Source organism: Chrysemys picta, chromosome 9 (genome assembly GCF_011386835.1).
Source record: "Chrysemys picta bellii isolate R12L10 chromosome 9, ASM1138683v2, whole genome shotgun sequence".
NCBI classification, from domain to species: Eukaryota; Metazoa; Chordata; order Testudines; family Emydidae; genus Chrysemys; species Chrysemys picta.
In genome coordinates this window covers 15,627,097-15,648,828 of record NC_088799.1, presented here as the reverse complement: position 1 = coordinate 15,648,828, position 21,732 = coordinate 15,627,097, and the positions used below count along the sequence as shown (strand labels likewise).

The following is a 21,732-nucleotide window of genomic DNA, read 5'->3' as shown; positions in this document are numbered from 1 at the left end:
GCTGGGTTTCCTGTATCACTCACCTCTTTTAAAGAAACAGTTTGAAGAGGTGTAGGGCCTGCTTCAGATCACTTGTTCAGATCCCTCTTATCCCACAAGGCTAATTCGGTTTTGTTCTTTCTCCCTCTCTTTCAGGGTGTGTGTGGGGGGGGGGGGGGGGAGTGCTCCCTTTTCTTTGCTTTGCCCCCAGCTTGTCTTTTTGCCTAGTGTTTTCCAACCCTTGTGTGTTTACTTCTCCTTCCCCAAGAGTTTTACTCTTTCCCAGTGGGGCACTGAGCCCCAGCCTGCTTCCCTACTGGGAAAAAGCTCCAGCCCATGCCAAGTAGTATGGGCTGGGTTAGGGAACATGTTGCCCCACCCTATTTACAACTAAATCTTCCCCACAGAGTAGTTTCTTATCCCAACAGATGCATTCAAGCTACAACCTTGCTCCCAGGAGCATCCGATGGGCTTTCCATGCCCCAGAGTCCCTGACCAGTCACAGAACTCTGCAAACCCACAGTTCATATAAAGGCAGGTTCTTTTTGTGTGTCCCTGATGCCTACACAGATAACAGACAATACCCCAAGTCCCAGCTGGAGTCTTGCTAGGTTCTTCTCTGTGACTTTTCCAGACAGGGCTTCTCTAACCTGCCTCCCTGAGAGCAATTACAGACTTCCCTGATGCTGTAGCCATAAATATACCTCCCTTTTCCCACAGCATGATTGCAACAGTGATAGAGAATGGAGCTTGCCATACATTTTGGCAATACACTAGGGTGACCAGATCACTGACAGGAAATATCGGGACGCGCGGGGGGGGGGGGGGGGGGGGGGCGGAGCAACAAAAAAAAAAAGCTGTTTTGCAGGTGCCGGCCACACCGTGGCCACTACCCCCCCCAGGGCCCTAGGCACATGCGGCACATCCCACCGCCCCGCGGGGAAGGAGCCACTGGAGCGAGAGGTGCGGGGCTCCGGACCCTAGCAGCAGTGGGGGAGAGCGGCTCAGGGCCACGCGAGTGGGCACGTAAAGTTTATCAGCTGGGGGGGGACCGTGGCCGGCTCCTCGCCCAGCCCTGTAGAGGGGTAGCGTCCCCATCCCATGCCAGCATGTCCCACCGGCCGCCGCAGGCCAGGTAGAGAGCCAAGTACCTCCTGCCACCTCATCCTGGCTCCTCAGCTGAGCGGCATTCCTCCTCCCTCCCTCCCAGGCTTGCAGCTGGAATGCCGGCGCAAGCCTGGAGGGAGGGGGTGGTGGCCGGCTTCCAGTTCCTGCGGCTTGTGAGTACGGGCACCGGGCGGGCAAGGGGGGCTGGCAAGGGGGCTGCTCCCCCAGGAGGGTGATGGGGGGGCTCAGCTGAGGAGCCAGGACGAGGGGGGAGGGGCGACTTGGCTCCTTACCTGGCCTGCAGCGGCCGGTGCAACATGCTGGCGCGGGGCGGGGAGCTGGCCGGGGTCCACCCCAAGCCAATAAACTTTACATGGCCACTCGTGCAGCCCCGAGCCGCTCTCCCCCGCCGCTGCTGGGGTCCAGAGCCCCCCCATCTACCTCCTGGGGGAGCAGCCCCCTTGCCAGCCCCCCTTGCCCGCCTGGTGCCCCTACTCACCAGCTCCAGGAACTGGAAGCCGGCCACTACCCCCTCCCTCCAGGCTTGCCCCGCCATTACAGCAGCAAGCCTGGGAGGGAGGAGGAATGCCAGGTGCATGGGGAAGAGGCGGGGCCAGGGCGGGGATTTGGGGAGGGAGCCAATGGGGGATGGAGGGGGCAGACTCGGGGTGGGGGGGGCTCCCCAAGAGCCCTTCCGGGAGGGCACATCGGTGACAAACAAGCAAATATCGGGACAGTCCCGATACAATCGGGATGTCTGGTCACCCTACAATAAACATGCAAAGGATAACACACTAATACAACTGCCCCTGTAGGGCCCCTATTTGTTGCCTCTTCCTGGTTTTATACATGCTTAGTCTGCCCCTGCCCAGCTGGGCTTCATCAATTAGCCTTTATCAGGCCCTGGCTCTCTTCCAGGTGCATCCTATCAGGTTAATGGGCCCTTTTTCTCCTGGTTGAGCCTTGTGTTGGGTGGACACCCCCTTACAGGGCCTATCAAAAACTTATTTCTATAGCACCTGCCTCCAGAGGATCAGAGAGCCATTTGGGGCCAGATCTTCAGCATCTGTCCATTGACTACTCCACCTAAAGAGTGTAGCTCTTCTCTACTCTGCTAATGGGATGTGCATTTTAGAGAGTGCAGAAAGGATTTTAGGAAAGGCGAAGGTTGATTTCAAGCTATTTTATTCTGCAGGGGGTACCTGAACTCTGTTGACAATGAAGCTGCACCACTTTATACAAGTTGAGGATCTGACCCTTAAGACACAAGCTGTGTGTAATACAGCTACGTTCAGCCCCCTCTGTGTAACTTTGTACTAGTGGGTTTGGGGCAGGCAGGTAACGCAGGGTGTGCCGCCTCTCATTCCAGATGAAAGGGCCTGCAGGCACGGCTTGTGCAAACAACCAGTTTCTGGAGGGTTAGGTGGGAAAGAACAAATGAATCACTTGCTAAGCAGGTGGGGCCTGCTCTGTGGGAATACCCCTAAGTGCTATGCTGAAATTCATCTTGAAAACTAGCCACTGAGAAAGAAGGGTGGCCTTGAAGTTAACCATGTAACCCATGGTCAGAGAGGCAAGCTGGCTTAGAAAGAACTCTGGCTAAGGGCTGGTCTACACTGCAAACTTACAGCAGCATAGTTACATCTCTCAGGGGTGTGAAAAATCCCCAGCCCCGAGGGAAGTAGCTATGCCCCCAGCGTTGACCGCGCTAGGTTGACTGAAGAATTCTGGCTGCCTAGCTCCCGCCTCTCGGAGAGGCAGATTAACGACCGTGATGGGAGGACGCTCCAGTCGCTGTTGAGAGGGTCTATCCTGAAGCGCTACAGTGGCTCTGCTGCGGTGTTGCCGCTGTAGCATTTTAAGTGTAAGCTGACAAAGACAGCTGACAAAGACAGCAGAGGGGTCTCCCCATAGAAGGTAACTTTATCCAGCCAATGGGGTCAGCTGCAGAACTTTACAGTGTGTAGCATAAAGTTCCTAGCCCACTGAGGGGAGGGGGGGAAGGAGGCGGGAGAGTATGTTTACTTATTGGCGGATTGGGTGGTTTTTCCCTTTATCTCTAATGAAGAACTAAATATGGAATCAGTGACGTTTAGCACAGTAAACTCCAGAGAGAATGAAAATAGACTTCTGACTGCAACGATGGCAGAAGCAATAGAGAATGAAGCTTGCCTTGCATTTCAGCACTAAACATGCAAAGGATGACATGCTAATACAACCGTCTGATGTATACCAGGAATGTGAACACAGGGAACCATCCCTTAAAAATAGGCTTGGGCCTGGATTTCTCCACACACTTGTCCTTTATTTCCTTGATGCCACTGGCTTCTCCTTCTGCTGGGAATTCTCAAATATGCTTGGGCCTGGATTTCTCCACACACTTGTCCTTTATTTCCTTGATGCCTCACGGCACTGGCTTCTCCTTCTGCTGGGAATTCTCGCCAGCTTGTTGTTGGCTTTTTCCTGCCAGGAACCCTAACCTATGGGCTGTTTTTATTTCCCCATCTCCCTCCCCTGCTGGGAATTCAAACCTGCAAGTGATTTCCCCTCCCAAACATCAACACTAGCATTTGGCCTTGGCAAGGATACAAGACATGCATTTATTTAATGGAATGTGTTCATCAGATTTTGCAAACATCAAGAACACTTAGGACCACACCTCATCTAATCCAATTAGATCAGCAGCATAGTGGATAGTTACAGCACAGGGTAGGGAACTGGAAGCTCCGATTTCTATTCCCAGCTCTGCCACTTTTTTTTGTTTTTGGAGTGACCTTGGGTGAGACACTTGACTTTACCGCAATAAAACAGGACCAACATTCCTTAATCCACCCGGGGTCTCATCTGGATCTCCCTATTGATGGATTAATTTAATTAATAACATTAAATAAATTGGAGTTCCTGCAATGAAAGGAGTACATAATCAATAGAGTAAAAGAAGGTGGACAAGCAGTGTTTGCTCATGGGGCTTGTAAGCACCCCTATAAAGTGTATCCAAGACGACTGAACTGTGTTTTACTTCTACTCAGTGTAATATACATCTTTATTTATGGTGAACTTTTAAATTTCCTTTTCTGCTGTCTGGAAAGAGTTGAAGCTTGAGAAAGCTCTAAGAAAGGAGGAGAGAAGGAAATTAAGAGTGATCATTCACAAATCGTGGCAGTTGTGTGGGGTACAGCTAGGGTGACCAGATGTCCCGATTTTATAGGGACAGTCACGATTTTGGGTTTTTTTTCTTATATAGGCTCCTATTACCCCCCCACCCCCTGTCTGGTCACCCTCGGTACAGCTAATAAATTGGCTGAAAGATATAGGCTACCACTGATCTGGGACTACAGCAACTACCAGAATAGCCGAATACCGACTACTACTAAAGCTGCCAAGTTTTGTCCAGCTACAGGTATGACATCTCATCAATGAGAAGTCGTCATGTGTTTCTTCCTCAGGGTGTCCCTGTGCAGTGGGACAGGAAGGGGTGAGGATGGAGAGGAGAGCCTGAAGCTTAACTATCCTTCATGCACCACAGGAAGTGGAGTGCTAAGCTATTTGCAAAGCCTAGTCTAGAGTGTGTGGGTGCTCAGCGCCTGAAAATCTGCCCCGGAGTTTTTGAAAATCTTGGCCATAATGTACATCTCTCAGTCTCAGACTCACACCACAGATCCGTTCTCTCAGACAAGGGAGGCATAAGTATTTATGTTCCTGGCAGAGCACACAAAGGGGCTTTAGAAAACTTAGTTGATTGTCCTGCTGGGAATATATATGATTTTATATAAAACATGCAAGTTAATAGTTCCCCTCAAAGTGTCTGAAATGTTCAGATGCAGCTGAACCCGCTCACCCAATGGCCTTAGCTTCTTTATACAACAAATGGGACTGTAGCCGTGTCAGCAGGTTGTGACTAACAAAAGTCACAATTTCAGCCATAAGTGGGGCCGAGAATCTTTTGCTTATACAGCTGTGACAGAAAATGGAACACTGACTAGTTGTGCACATCTCAGAACAATCTACCACCACTGCGGGCTAGATTCCCAGCAGAGGATCTGGCCCAGACACTTGTATAAGTGTTTAACTTTCATTTTAAAAAAAGAAAGTGGAAGTATGTCATTGAACTATAATTTTATTTAAAATATACATAGCTTTGTTAACTTACTCTGAAACAGAAAGTGAATGTGAGAGGGCACATTTTAGAGTTTTGCGACCACAACACTTGCTACTTGCATAATCTCGAAATAGGCTCGTATGCTAGAGAGTCACAAGGAAGTTGTGTAACTTGGGCTTTCTACCTGACACAATTTGCACAATAAATTGCATAATAAATTCTCATAAGTGTTTTTTGAAGTAGGTTCTGTAGCCTTCACTGAGGAATGGCCTGTCTCTGATAAGGCTGTGTGTATGATGGGCCAGTCTTGCAATACTGCTATCATGTACAGTGTTAGGAATCTGCTCCTGCAAAACTCAGTTGGACTCAATTCCTTCAATTCCATTGGAGCATTGCCTCATGAAAGACTGCAAGTCCGGGCCTTTGATTTTAAAGTGATGGTATGAATATGTGGAGGAGAGGGAAAGGATGGGAATAAGAATTCTGAATCGCTAACCCACTTTAAAGGAAAGCTCTTGGAAACTCAAAGGCAGTGGTTTTCAGATAGTGGTCCATGGACCCTGGGGGTCCGCAGACTATGCCTAAAAGGTTTGCAAAAGCTTGTCATTACCACAGAAGTGATTTTCAACCTGTGGTCTGCAGACGATGTCTAAGATTTCCAAAGGGGTCTGCACCTCCCTTTGAAAATTTTTAGGGATCTGCAAAAGAAAAAAGGTTGAAAAAACACTGCTCAAGGAGGATTAGATCTTATTTGGCTTTTAGAGCAATGAGAGAAGGGCGTCTAGGGGGGGTCATCTGGGGGCCAGATTCTGGCCCCCAGACTCTCAGTGGTAAGCATGAGCCCCTCTAGCACGAATAAGGTCACTGGCCCATAGATTCACAATATGGTGTAGCAGACATGTCTTCTGCTATATTAGCTTGGCCTTGCTTTGTTTGACATTTATTTACAATTACTTCTGCTTTTAGCTAGTTAGGCCACTTGAAATAGCTATTACTGGAATTCAGGAAAGCAGCTGGAGTTTCATGCCACCTTCTCTAGGTGATATTTACTCCTCCAGTCACTCGTTGAATGAGCACTTCCTTGTTTGCAACTGTCTGTTGCTGATAATGATCAAAGGATGATGAAAGGATGAAAATAAACCTTGCCATGGTCTCGAACTTCTGGGAACATGAGCCTAGATTTCAGTCCGTGCATAGGTTGCCTATTTAAGTTTCATCATGTAGGGTCTGACTCAGAGGGAAACACTCCTATTGACAAGGCCCCACATAGAAGGTCATCCAAGTATACAATTTGTTTGGGGAAGAAGGAAAGAATGTGCCCTGGACATATTTTCCCTATACGCTACAGCCAGTAAGACAATGCTGGTTTCTTTACCTATTGTGCAACGGAGATGAGTGGTACATTTTAGGTCAGATGCCTGCAACTTGCTCCATGCAATGACTTGAGTAAATTAAAGCTTGACAATGTTTGCAAGAATTTGTATGTTATTAACGCAACTCAACAGTTGATCAGATTTTGTATTATGTGGCCTTGTATCCAGAGAGTTCTATCAGATTACTTACCCAGTTCCTCAGACACAGACTGAGCCAGTGTGTTACATGGGCTGCCAATGTTCTCAAGCTAAGGCAGAGCCTGGTGGTTTGCCTTATAAAGTCTGAATGGTCAGGAGGTGGTGATCTACCAGGGGCAATGTCAGATTTGTCCAGCTACCATTGGTCTTTGGCACCCTGACAGAATTCAGCACACACAAGTACTCAGTCTCCGTTGAAACTGAAACTAGGGTAACTGGGCATAGCTACATTGAAAGACAATTCAGGTGCACTGATTTACACCAGCGGAGGACCTGGAACTGAGAAGTTAATTGCAAAAGTCTAATGAAAACCAAAAGCTTTCAACAGAGCACTACCAGAGGCACACAGGACTCCTTCCTGGGCAAGCCCTTCTATGGGTCTCTTTTATAGACACCAGCAAGGATTTTGAAAGGATGGGAACAAGGCTCTGCATGGCATGATGGACCCCCAGAAGCGTCACAGTGCACGAATACCTTGCTAACGATGGAAACTGTTAAAGATGTGGATTAAAGTGTAAAGTGGATGTCATGGAGAAGAAGCTCTGAATGAGGAATGCACGGGTCATCAGCCTGACAGCTTCGGCTGGGCTGGAGAATCTGAAAGCCTTAAATAAAGAACAGTTACCAGCTGTCTCAAGGGGGAAAGCAACAGATTTACATCTCTGGCCCTTCTTTGGGTATCTGAAGCAGTGGAAACATTTGCCACTCTGGGAATCTTAACAAAATTTCCCTGCCGGTTTTATAAAGAGGAGTTTCAAATCATCGCCTAACAGAAGAGGTGGTTTGCTTTGTTTTAAACAGAAGTAACAAAAGAATCTTCTTTTGGCTCACTGCCAGTCATTTAAGAAATTGACAAAAATACAATTTAGAGAGAAGTTGGGATAAGATTAAGGGCTTTAAACTCTGATTGTTTTTTTCCTATGTATCATTTTCTCCTCTACCTCTCAAGGCAGGGCTCACATCAGGAATAATCTCTTCTACCTTCACTAAAAGGAGCAAAAGAGTGGATTGTGACTGTAAAAGGCAGCAAGAAGTCCTCTTGCAACCCTGCCTGCCTTACCCAGACCTTGGATCTGGCCATGTAGAATCCACAGAGCATTGTATGCCTGGCTATTCCCTTCTGGAGCACGTGACAGCGAGGTGCAGGGATAGGTGATGTCTGGGGTCTTCACCTCCTTACTTGCTGGCCAATACGGCTAAGGCAGCCCCCGGGGAGTCAATTTGCTCTTGCATTGCCATCCACCCCCACCCCCACCCCGTGTCTAAAATTCATGAGTTAGCCCTGCAAAAAATCATGAGATGGGCTTAATACTAAGACATCTCAAACTGACAAGTGTTGGATTCTTTTTATTGGCCTTCTGGTTTCTGAGCCTTTATGTTGAGGAGTTTGAGCTTTTTTTCTACAGCCAGAATTACTTTTTAAAAAGTGACGCTGAGATTCTCTCATTGCAGGGGTCGGCAACGTTCGGCACATAGCTCGCGAGAAGCGGCACGTGCGAGCGATGTGCTGGCCGCGGCTTCTCACCGCCCCCATTGGCCCGGGATGGTGAACCGCGGCCAGTGGGGGCCGCGATCGGCCGAACCTGCCGCATCAGCAGGTAGATAAAACTGGCCCGGCTCGCCAGGGTGCTTACCCTGGCGAGCCGTGTGCCGAACGTTGCCGACCCCTGTCTCATTGTCACCGGATACCAGCAGAGGGGGCTTGAAGAAAAGACACCCAGTGTCATGTTTGGAACATGTTTGCCAGAAGCGGGGAATGGGCAACAGGGGATGGATCACTTGAAGTTTACCTGTTCTGTTCATTCCCTCTGGGGCATCTGGCATTGGCCACTGTCAGATACTGGGCTAGATGGACCTTTGGTCTGACCCAGTATGGCCATTCTTATGTTCTAGCATGCTTATAATGTTTCTTAATCATTCATTAAACCCTGATAAAAATTTACCCTTATTATAAACTTTGACCCTATAATAAAATCTTGGCAAGACGACATGTTAATTTGCTAGTTGGGGTGATTGGCAGGAATTAGGGTCCTCAGCAATCCTGCCCTTTCAGTACCACATTGTGCTCCCTTAGGCAACAATGCATTTAGCCCCAGTCTTTAGGGTAGTTTGTACAGTCTTTATGTACATTCATTTGCTCTGTAGTTCTATAAAAAGACAATTAACTTCATTCTGGTAACTGCTAATGTCCCCAACAGCCAAGCAGAGATGGTTCTAAATGCCAGTTATTTTCAGAAACATTTTAGGTACCAATATGCTAAACACACTTCTTTAGCCTGGCTATTGAACAACACAATGGTAAATGTACTGGAATTTGGCACTTTTCCTTTGCAGGAGATTAACAAGTGACTCATTATATTGCAGTGTATGTGTCACCTTGGCTAGGTCATCATAAATGATAACTGGTCCTTAATTATTTCCTTTAAGGAAAAGAAGTTTTGTAATGCTCACTTTACATCTGTTTTTATCCACCAGGTCTTGCCTTCTATTACCTGCTTCATGGCTTGCTTTTTACTTCCTAGCATAGAGTAGCACTAGAATGGTCAATCCACATCCAGTGTAACCATGTGGTGCCTTTGAAAACAGGTGGCTCACTAGACTGAGAACCGAAGATCTAGGACATTGAATGCCTGAAGAAAGCAGATCTGTTAATTTCAAGTATATATGAACTTCCTCAGTTTTTAATACGTTGTCACTCCTAACATTTTCCTCATTATCTTTCTATTCTTTACTGAATATACTTTGCTCAGAACTCCATCCCCAGTAACCAAATAAAATTGTTAATGAAAGATAGAATTGTGTAGTGCAGGCTTTTAGTGTCACACTTACCACTCAACATTCATAAGAATTGGGCAACTAACAGCTTCCACAATCGTCTAATAGAGCACCCTTCAGGCCCATTGACTGTGAAACAGCCTCCCAATGCACAAGAGAGTCATTTCAAAGTAGACTGGACAATGCACTTGAAAACTAACAAAAAATACTGTTCATTCAGGAGGATGGACAGCCAGCAGCTCTCTTAACAAGACATTTTAAAAGTAACCTCCAAGTTCATTGGGGCATAAATAACTAGACTCACATTATGTACTCAAGCATTTGCAGGATGAAACCTGCTGTTGCACATGCATTCTTGCCTGTGCAGAAGTCCTGCACCTTCACATGCAGAGTAGCCAGACATCTGGCTACACAATTTGCATGCTCAGATGCTGTTTGCTTGGGGACAGCAAAGTTTAGAACAGTGGTGGGCAACCTGTGGCCCATCAGGGTAGTTTGCTGGCAGGCCGCCAGACAGTTTGTTTACATTTGCATGGCCACCCGCAGCTCCCAGTGTCCGCAGTTCGCCATTTTCAGCCAATGGGAACTGCAGGAAGCAACAGCCAGCATGTCCCTGCGGCCTGCGCCGCTTCCCACAGCTCCCATTGGCCGGGAACGGCAAACTGTGGCCACTGGGAGCTGCGGGCGGCCGTGCAAATGTAAACAAATTGTCTGCCGGCCTGCCAGTGGATTACCCTGATGGGCTGCTTGCAGCCTGCGGGCTGCCCACCACTGGTTTAGAAGCTGCGTTAAGGCCCCTTTGATAATTTGGCCCACTATTGTGTCCCAAGAGGGTTGTATTTATTTTTTATTTCCAGTTTCAGAGACAAGAACTTGGAAGGCGAGAATGCCTTGTGGTTTAAGCCCTGAACTGGATATCAGGAGATCCGAGTTCAACTCTTGGCTCTAATACAGCCTTCCTGTGTAACCATCAGCAAGTCATTTGTGCTTTTGCTGGGTCAGGGCCCACATTTAAAATTCAAGCATGTGATCAGTCCCATTGACTTCAGTGGAACTATTCACATTGTTAAAGTTAAGCACATGCTTAAATGCTTTGCTGGATTAAGGCCTTAATCTCTCGGAGACTCATATTTCCATCTGTAAAGTGGAACCAATAATACTACATCTCTCTTTTATTTTCTCTGTCTTGCCTACTTACATTTGAAGTTTTTCAGGCTAGATTATCTCTAGGTTTGCACAGTCCCTACCACAATTCCAATTGGAGGCACTCCCACCACTCAAGTGCTAAGAATTTCTTGTAACTATTTCACAATCTTTTTCTACAAGTAAACATATTGTTTCAAAGGCAGTTTGCATAATTTGCTGAGAATGAGTTTACACTTGTGACAGCAGCACCAATTCAGGAAAGTCCTGAAACCTGGGCTTAAATTAATCCCTTTCAAGACAGCAAGGTGAAGGCAATGAGCAAGTGCCAACCTGAAGAGGGATGTTCTCACCGGTCCCGATTCAGCTTCAGCTGCTCCCTTTCATTTCTGCATGTACCAGCTCTCCTCTCCTTTTCATAATACTCCTGATGACCATTAAAAGCTCAGCGAATATTAGTTTGGAGCAAATGGCTGAGATTTCGGTCCATCATCACCAGGGAAGAGTGTATTGAATTCGGAATACGTGGCTTGGGAAATTTGTTTTTGTCCACTTTCAGCATGTCCATCAGTGCAGAGCTCTGGGCAGTGTTTATATTTAGAGCAGTCCAGTGTATTCAGTCAGGAGGAGGTAGTCACTGTGGCTGAGAGTTTCACTTTGGAGACCATTTGCAAAGCTCTCTCATTACCACAAATCCCATTTAGCTATTCCAGGCTCTTTGAACATACTAATACACTGATCCCTACAGAGTGGCAAAAGGAAGACCACAGAGTCACCACAGTCTCTCAGCTAATCAATATTTAAAGGCCCAAGACTTACTGCAATGAAGACAGCTTGTCTGCATGGCCTGAAAAAAGACTATTTAAACCCCTTTTAATTTTAAAACCTAGGGCCTAGGCAACACTCCAAGAGCATTGCTTCCTTCCCCACCCCATCTCCATTTCTTTATTCCTGGGGCATTAGCAATTTAGAAGATGCTACATATTGCATGACTCCCTTCTCCCCCCTGCCCCCCCCCCCCCCCGCCAGACACTGGCAGCCAGGGTGCTAAGAGTGAATATTGAATGAGAGGGAAAACTGCATTGCCCTTTACTCTCCACCATGGAGTGCTGGCAGCACCACAATGGTTTAAGAGGAAGTCACCATTTCCATTCTACTGTTGGGTGGGGAAGTGGGAGCAAAAGGCGTTAACTGAGTTATCGGGATTCATTGCAGCCCAAAACATGGCTTGGAAGTTATTGGATTTTTAATTCCCGGGGTACATAACATACAGGAAGACGCCCTTTTCACCACATCCAATCTATATAAGAGGAACAATCTGAGTTTTCTTTGGAGGCTTCCATAGCTATAGGAGAAATTTAAAAAAAAAAAAAAAAAAAAAACTGAAACATATGCAGGGTCATTCATCCACAGTGCCACTTGGTCTCTTGAGAAGGGAATTTTTAAACGGCTAGTTATATTATTTAGAAGAGAGGCTTCTGTACATAAAGTCAATACCATTTTGTTCACTGAATTAAAAAAAAAATTCCAGGCTCATTTGGCTTACAGAGCTCAGATCCACACCTGGATTCATTTGGATCAACAATTGCAACATTGGCTGCCTAAAATCAAGCACCTTAATAAACGAGTCCTGATTTTCAGAGATGCTGAGCTCCAGCATGGATTTCAAGTTGCGGATGCTCAACACCTCTGCAAAGTGAGGCTGCAGTGCCTAGTTTTAGGAATCCACCTTTGAAAATGTAGGCCTATGTTTTCAAAAGGTCTCAATAGGTACAAGCACATAAGATGGGATTTTCATAAGTATTTTGTATTGGACTAACTCAGCACCCACTGGCGTCAACAGTAAACTTCCATCAACTTCATGGGGAGAGGAGTTAGGTCAACATTACATGCTTTTGAAAAAGTCTCACCCCAAAATGTCAATGTACACAAAAGCCAACCATTTGCTTCTGCAAGTCAGATATGTACATTTGCAGGTGCAAACTCAAGTCAAGTTTTCAAAGAGGCCTTCAGATATCTGGCTAACTGAAGAGCTACAATCAAAAAGAAACAATTAACTTCTGTATTGACGCTGGTTCTTCAATTTCTTCTCTGATCATCCTGTTGTGCCTCTAAAGTATTGCAACGATAATAATCACACTTGGCATCCCTATAGCATCTGCCATCTCTAAGAGCTAGAAGATTGACACAATGACCGGAGATTACCACAGACATGCAACATGTGATGTAGTACAGTACCTATGAAATAGGAAATGAGATAGAGAAGTAATGCCTATTAACATTTATGTTAATTCCTGGTTACCAGTTTATCTTAGAGGTAAATAAATAAAAAGAGGAAGGAAGTGGCAAATATGTTGAGTTACCCAAATTAATTGTGGATTCTTCCTAGTTTATAAAGCAACATCACACTTTGGAAAGGAACACTTTTTAGGTGCAAAAGATATAGCAAAGAACATGCAACCTAGTAGTTTAGCTCTTTAAAGCACTCTACAGAGGAAGCATGCAGACACAGTTTGTGTTTCATGCACCTTTTATAGCTAAAAAACCCCAAAACACAGTTTGGGAGTGGGGTAATTCAGAAAAGCACATTATATCTACTGGACTGATGAGGAGTCACACACAAGGAGGGACTTATCATTCCCAGGCTCTTGGGCAAATTAAACAAGGCATTTTTCTTGTAGCAGGCCATGCTCATTGTCAGTTCACAACTGTGGTACTATCTGGATTTCCCAAGTCTCAGCTACCCAAAACAGGGGAGTAGTCCCCGACATCTATTATTGGCTGATCAAGACTTCCTAATGGAGGGAACTTCCCATACTGATAATCAAAATTGCCCTGCAGGTGTTCTCTTTTTGGATACCAGAGATTACCCATGAAGTTATTGTTCTTCCCTCCACTTCATGATGGATATTATCCCAGTTCCCTTAGGTAACTCAAGCCATTTTTGTCTCTCAGACAAAAACATCCACCACAAACATCCACCACATTCGGTGTTGTGTAAAACCCAGAGAACAATTTGAAATCAAAGGTCTTCTAGGAGAGAGACTGCCAGCTCATTGGCTTAATGGGTTAAGCCAGGGCCTGTGACCTTTGAGGAACCTTTTGTTTCCCCAGCAAGTATCACAAATCGAATACATTTAGTAGCTGTGCCTATTGCAAAATGGTGCTCATTCTGAAGTTACCCCACTAATAAGGCATATTTGCCACTCTGAGACCCGATGGGAAAGCAGCAAGGAAAGGGAATTTACTCTCATTCTTAAGGGAGCAGACTTTATGTGTCAGGTTCAAGGTTGTAGAGGCTGTCTAATATCTGCCTTATCAACAAACAGGCTTTAAATAGCGCAAGTTTCTGTCCATTCCTCCACTTTCAGAAAACATGCACACAAGCTGTCCAAGAATTGGGAAAGGTTTTCCCTCACCCCTTTTTAAAAAAACATTACCAATCAGGGTCTGGGAATTCAAAGGTTGGGCCTTTTCTCTGGAATTTGCTCCACTGGGTACATGTCAGAGTTTGGCCAGAGTGTAATACATTGATAGATATCTATGTCCAGGTCTTCTATTAACTACAAGTTGGAATCCCCTCAGTCAGGGCTGGTCAAAAATGTTCCACTGAAACTTCCCCCTTCCCCAGCCACAAAAATTGGGTATTTGGCTCAATGAAACTTTTCATAGAAAGCATCTGCCTTCCTAAAAAAAATTCAGGATTTCATCAGAAAGCCAAAAATGACAAAAAGTCAAATTTTCCATATAAAATACCCCACCTCATTTTCTGACTAACTCATCTCCAAAGCCAAATATTCCTGTCACAAGACAGGAGTCAGCATCCTTCATTCTGTTACACTAGCATTTAACTTACAGCCTTAGTTTCGCTCTTCGCTAAATTAATGGTAGCTAGTTAGTTCTGTGCTGGGCAATTGCTTCAACATCAGGTCTGCTCACCTCTTCTGTAGGGAAGAAATACTGTTTGCTCTTGCCATATGAAATCCACCTGGATACTACAGTGATGGCTGCCTTATTTTATCACCTACATTGATGATGATTACTGACCCACACCTGAACTTCAGGGGTGTGGCTGAGTGAGTATGTGGGGCAAGTTAGTAATATCAGAAAAACCATTCTGGACGGAAAGATAGAGACTTTCTCCACTCTGGAAGTGTTCACCATTTAAAACAGTAAAATCAGGAGTGCAGAAAATTATAAGTGAATCACGATGAAACCTCTTTGTTAAACACTTTTCTCCAACTTCAGATGCTTCCTTTGCCTTTTAAAACAAGCAATTAGCCAAACTCTTTGGGTACAAAAGCAAAAAGCTAGGGCCAGGTCTCACAAGAAGTGGAGCACCCTGCTGGGAAATTGAGGGTAATGAGCCCCTCCCTCAGGATTAGTCCTGCAATTAGTGCTGGAAAAGAAAAGTTTTGCCATTTCCTAAATGTTCTTTAGACAATTCTCCCTCTGAAATCATAAGCCTTTTACGTGCAGAATGTCAAAGCTCATTGCATTTGCTGCCTGATCTAGTCTCAGGCAGTTTCAATATGCAGGGATAGTTCAGGTTTCAGAGTAGCAGCCGTGTTAGTCTGTATCCGCAAAAAGAAGAACAGGAGGACTTGTGGCACCTTAGAGACTAACAAATTTATTAGAGCATAAGCTTTCGTGGACTATAGCCCACTTCTTCGGATGCATATAGAATGGAACATATATTGAGGAGATATATATACACACATACAGAGAGCATAAACAGGTGGGAGTTGTCTTACCACCTCTGAGAGGCCAATTAATTAAGAGAAAAAAACTTTTGAAGTGATAATCAAGCTAGCCCAGCACAGACAGACAGTTAGATAACAAGTGTGAGAATACTTATAAGGGGAGATAGATTTCAATGTTTGTAATGGCCCAACCATTCCCAGTCCTTATTTAAACCGGAGTTGATTGTGTCTAGTTTGCATATCAAAAACAGACTCCAACGAGAAACTGCTGAGCTAGAATTGATATGCAAACTAGACACAATCAACTCCGGTTTAAATAAGGACTGGGAATGGTTGGGCCATTACAAACATTGAAATCTATCTCCCCTTATAAGTATTCTCACACTTGTTATCTAACTGTCTGTCTGTGCTGGGCTAGCTTGATTATCACTTCAAAAGTTTTTTTCTCTTAATTAATTGGCCTCTCAGAGGTGGTAAGACAACTCCCACCTGTTTATGCTCTCTGTATGTGTGTATATATATCTCCTCAATATATGTTCCATTCTATATGCATCCGAAGAAGTGGGCTATAGTCCACGAAAGCTTATGCTCTAATAAATTTGTTAGTCTCTAAGGTGCCACAAGTCCTCCTGTTCTTCTTTTTAGGGATAGTTCAGAGCAACAAAGGGAGATGGGGGGGTGGGGGAAATCAAAGGCTACGGGCTGTATAACTACTCAATGCAGCTCTTCATGTAACTGAGCTTGAAATGATTGAGGCTTCTCTAAGTGCAGCAAGCCAGTGTAGTCCAATGTTCTAAACATCAGGAGCCCTAGGTTCTAGTCCCACCTCCACCACTAGCTTGTTGTGTGACCTTGAACATATTGCTTCACATCTCAGGATATGTCTAAACCACACCAAAAAAGCACCACCGCAGCATGTCTCAGAGCCCAGGTCTTCAGGCTCACACTACAGTGCTAAAAATAGCAGCATAGCGGTTCCCCCTCAGGCTCTGAAACCCAGCAAGGGGGTGGATCTCAGAGCCTGAGCAGAAGCATCTATGCTGCTATTTCATAGCCCAAGCCCTAGTCTGTAGGTGCAGGCTTTGAGACTCTCTCCCACAGGTTTTGTTTTCGTTTTTTTTCAGTTTTCCCATCTATAAAATGGGGAGAAAGCCAGTCTCCATCCACAGCTCTCCAAAGGAAGGTAAGCATTGTAAGTGCTAGATACTACTGTAACTTCAACTCTCAAAAAGCAAGCTTTTCAAAATGTAATACATTTATAATACGACAGAATCAAGGAGAGATTGGCATGATGCCCTATATCATACCAAACGGGAGCTGAGTCTTCTCTTGCTCTTTTTAATGGCTATTGCTGATTGTCACAATTGTGACGTTACAAATTGAATCAAACTGTATTTTTCCCACCTCCACGCCATGTTACCTATTTGCCCATTATTGCTAGTTTCCCTAGAGTTAGACCTGTGTGAAATCTAATAAGATTGTTTTAGGAGCTCCTTGTTTATATTCTACGTGTGTGGAAGTCAGAATGACGATCAATATTTTGCCCTTGGTCTTCAGGTATCAAGCAGGGCAATTTAAGATTCAAATCCGATTGTAAAGGAAGGATTTTCAAAGAGCATCTTAGAGTTTGCAAGTTGAAGTTGGGATTGCACTGTCTGTGCATCGTGGTCCTGTATACAGTAACTTTCAAGTGCATCTATTCCTTGGAAGCACATGGGTGATTATTGTCAATACATTTACAGCCAGTTCAAATGGAGATCACAGTTACTCCTAACCACCTGTTCTACTCACTACATTTAATGAAGTTTGGTAGCTGAACATCTTTATATAGAAATTACAGGCTCTACGCTGACCATTTGCCCCTGCGTGTGTATAAAAGGTGTAATCTGATGTACTGACCGCCTTTTCCATTGAAATGCCTGTTTTTAAGAGTTACTTTTACTATCCTTAGGCCCCAACCGAGCCACGCACTTTAAGCACATACTTAAAGTTAAGCATGGAGGCCGCACTCCAAACCTCATCCCTGAGCCCCCTCCCGGAGCCAACACCCCATATCCCCTCCTGCACCCCGAACCCCCTCCTGCACCCAAAGCCCCACCCTGAGCCCACTCCCAGAGCCAGCACCCTATACCCCCTCCTACACCCCAACACTCTGCCCCAGCCCGGAGCCCCCTCCCAGAGCCAGCACCCCGTACCGCCTCCTGTACCTCAATACTCTGCCCCAGCCTGACCCCCCTCCCAGAGCCAGCATCCCATATCCCCTCCTGCACCCCAACACTCTGCCCCAGCCCGGAACCCCCTCCTGCACCCAAACTCCCTCCTAGAGCTTGCACCCCTCACCCCTTCCTGTACCCCAACCCCCTGACCCAGCTCGGTGAAAGTGAGTGATGGTGGGGGAGAGCGAGTGATGAGGGGGGTGATGGAGTGAGCAGGACGGGCCTTTGGGGAAGGGACGGGGCCTCGGGAAAGGGGTGGGGTAGATCCTGGGTTGCCCTTAGATTCAAAAAGTGATCTTGGGCAGAAAAAGGTTAAAGACCACTGCTCTAAAGGAATATGATTTGGCCACAAGAAAGGGAGGGACACACACACACACACACACACACACGATCAACCCTAATGGTGACAAACCCAGAATTCAAGAATCCAAGAGCATTTCAACCAACTACTACTTACTTGTATTTACACAGTGTATATTTGGTACACAGAAGATATGCAGGGTTACAGACGAGAGGTACTAGACAGTGATACTTAGTATACCATTCCCCAATAGTAAAAGTGTCAGTCATATTCAATAATCACTAGGCTGTTTTGCTTTTAAGTCTGAAGTGTCAAATAAATATCAACATCAGATTTCAAAATACTCATGAGTTGATGTTCTTCATCACCCCACTCATGGGGGGGGGGAGAAGGGGAGAAATTTGCTAAGATTCAAGACTGTACAGGAATAGGTTATATCAGTGCCAATTTAAGGGTAGCCAATGTTTTAAACAAAATCCCCCACTCCCTGGCATTCGATAAACCTCATATATTGGAAGGCAGAGAGGAGAAGCAGTAGAGATCGCTTTCTTTTGTTTCCCTTTTAACCAAAAACTCTCATTAGAACCCTAACCAAAGAATGTGGCAAAAGCATTACTAAACATAGGCCAATTCAGGAAAACATCACCACTTATCAGAGGGGTTTAAGCACATGTTTAAGCATGTGCTCATGGGCTTTCCTGATTGAGGCTCAAAACACAGTAAGTGCATGAGCTGGAAGAATGTATACCTAAGAGTCTGAAAGATACACAATATATTGACAGTACAGAACATGCTTCTGCTTGTGTCGTGTAGAACGGCTGATGATGAAGACCTTGTTGGGTGTGTTGTTCCCCAGGATTTTTTTTCTCCCCAAAGGAAACACCTGACATTTTGAACTGTAGCATATTGTACAAAGGCACCACAACAATAACACTGCTCTTCGAAGTATTTATATGAGCCTCAAGGATAAGTCATCTCTAGTAGAGTTGATCTAGCAGTATCTAGAAAGAAGATACTCGGACTCAGGAAAATCACCCCAAACTTCCCTTCAATTTGATGGCAGAATTTTAACCAGGGGCTCCCTCCCAGATCACCACTCCAACACTTAGCTGAAATGCACGATGTATTAGTGGCTGTTCATACGTTTGGAGCATTATTAGCATTTCTAGCACATCTTTACTTTATGTGATATATCCTGTGAAATACCTGATGAAATACTAGTAACAGTACGATGCCAGTATTCTTACTAGTGCACAAGAGGCTCATATCTTAATTATTAAAGATCAGCTAATGCAAACAAATGGTCAACAAAACGTCACTGTTCTACAGAGGCAAGGCTATGGGAATAAACAGTGACACCGTTGCGTTTCACCCAGTTCTACACAAGTCAGCCAATATCACGACTACTTACCCTAGCGTCTTCCCCTGGAACCAACCCTAAGACCAAGAGTTTCCAATGTGACAAGTGAGTTGGGGCCCCCCAGCATCATGCGCATTAAAGGGACCCAATTTCCAGAGCATGGGTGCTCAGCACTTTTTGGAAGTCAAGCCTCTTTCAGGAGTCTAAAAGTGAGCATCCAGAAATAGAGGGATGAAGGAAAATGACATCAACCTTTCACACACAAAAAAGAGAAAGAAACAATGCCCGCTGCTCTCTAGCAGCGGGTTTACCACAGAGAGGAGCTCAAGCTGTAAATCCAGATCTGGCTTTCAAACATCCCAGGGTCCGCAGTGTTCAGATTCAGGGATTTGCTTTCAGACTGTTCTTGATTTATAATGAAATAAGGACCCACATAGTCTCCTTTACCAATTAGGCAAGGAACAGCTGTTAAGTGCCTTCTATTTTCCACAAGCCCCTTCTCCTTATCCACCCCAGCGGGTCCTTCTCTGACTAATGAAGGGTTGCTATGTGGTCCTTATTGCTTAAATCACATATAAGAACAAAGTGTACCTAAGCATGTTAAATCCAGGCATGCCAAGACTAGTCAGACAAGGCACAGCTGTGCAATCACCAGCTCTCAAAGTGATGAAAGAATAGGATTTGTTTTTCTAGAGCAACTTTCACACTCAAGTGGCTGAGAAACGGTGATTCAAGATGGATTAGGCAGTAGCTGATCAAGCTATGGCAACCATTGCAATAGCTCACAGGCAGTCTTGGGGCCCAATCCTGCTAACATACATGTTTGAAGAACTAGGCTCTGGGGCATTGAAATCTGTTGTATTGAGAAATGACATGCTGCCACTGTCAGGCTGGAGGCACGTTACTAGTGGAGTTCCTCAAAGATGATCGGTCTTGGGACAAATCTTATTTAACATTTTCGTTAATGACCTTGATACAAAAAGTGGGAGTGTGCTAATAAAATTTGCAGATGACACAAAGCTGGGGGGTAAAGCCAGTACAGAGAAGAACCAGAATATCATACAAGACTGGACAACCTTGAAAACTGGGTAACAGAATGCGATGAAATTTAATAGTGCAAAATGAAAAGTCATGAACTTAGAGACTAAGAACAAGAATTTTTGTTATAAGTTGGGGACTGTAGTTGGAAGCGACAGATGAGGAGAAAGACTTGGGTATATTGGTCAATCACAGGATAACTATCAGCCACTGATGTGATGCAACCATGAAAGAGGCTGCTAATGCAGCTAGGACGCATTAGGCTAGATATTACCGGTAGAGACAGGGATGTGTTATTACCATTATACAACGCACTTGTGATTCCTCATCTGGAACACTGTGTGCAATTCTGGTCTCCTATGTTTAAGAAAGATAAATTCAAACTGAAACAGGTGCAGAGAAGGGCTACTAAGATGATCAGAGGAATGGAGACCCTGACTTACAAAAGGAGACTTAAGGAGCTTGTCTTGTTTAGCCTAACAAAACAAAAGCTCAGGGGAGATATGATTGCTCTCTAAAAATACATCAGAGGGATAAACCCAGGGAGGAAGAGGAGTTATTTTAGCTAAGGGCCAATGCTGGTACGAGAATAAGTCGATATAAACTGGCCATCAAAAAAATTAGGCTTGTAATTAGACAAAGGTTTCTAACCATCAGAGGAGTAAAGTACTGGAACAGCCTTCCAAGGGGAGTACTGTGGGCAAAAAACCTAACATATTTCAAGACAGAGCTTGAGAAGTTTATGGAAGGGCTGGTATGATGAGATTGTCTACAATGGCATATGGCATTAGCAAATGTCTCCTATGGCCAGAGATGGGACACTAGATGGGGAGGGCTCTGAGTTAATATAGAGAATTCTTTCCCAGGTATCTGGTTCGTTCGTCTGGCCCACATGCTCAGGGTCTCTAACTGATCACCATGTTTGTGGTTGGGAAGGAATTTTCCCCCAGGTCAGATTGGCAGAGACTCGGGGAGGGGGTGGTTCGCCTTCCTCTGCGCGCAGGTCACTTGCTTGTCTGAACTAGAGAAAATGATGGATTTTCTATAACTTGAGGTCTTTAAATTAAGGTATGAGAACTTAAGTAACACAACCAGAGGTTATGGGCCTATTACAGGAGTGGGTGGGTGAAGTTCTATGGCCTGAAATGTACAGGAGCGCAGCCTAAATACTCATGGTGGTCCCTTCTGGCCCTAAAGTCTATGGGTATGTCTGCAAAGCAATAAACACCCATAGCTGGCCTGTGTCAGCTGACTCAGGCTCGTGGGGCTCGGGCTGTGGCGCTGTAAAACTGGAGTGTCGAGGTTTGGGCTCAGGCCAGAGATCTGGGACCCCACTAAAGAGGAGCAGGTTATAAAACCTCTTAAAGAAAAAAAAAATCTTTAAGCCCCTTACAGACAGAGAACTATTATACGTTGGATTTACAACATATTGTGAGTTTA

General features: G+C 45.2%; 1 protein-coding gene across 32 annotated transcripts in view; it reads right to left on the bottom strand.

The window, feature by feature from the left end:
- TNIK (TRAF2 and NCK interacting kinase) overlaps positions 1–21,732 on the bottom strand; it is a 302,307-nt gene that overhangs the window by 275,522 nt on the left and 5,053 nt on the right. Inside the window, exon 1 of one of the 32 annotated variants that reach the window (XM_065557769.1) lies at positions 19,306–19,803. The exons of 30 other annotated variants lie outside the window; for them this stretch is intronic. Coding sequence is in view for 1 of the 2 variants with exons in the window: in XM_065557755.1 (XP_065413827.1) it covers positions 1,586–1,642 (57 nt within the window). In the remaining variant the exon portion in view is untranslated. Of the gene's footprint in view, positions 1–1,585; positions 1,668–19,305; positions 19,804–21,732 lie in introns of those variants that run through there. One more of the 32 variants, XM_065557755.1, reaches the window with a different exon arrangement.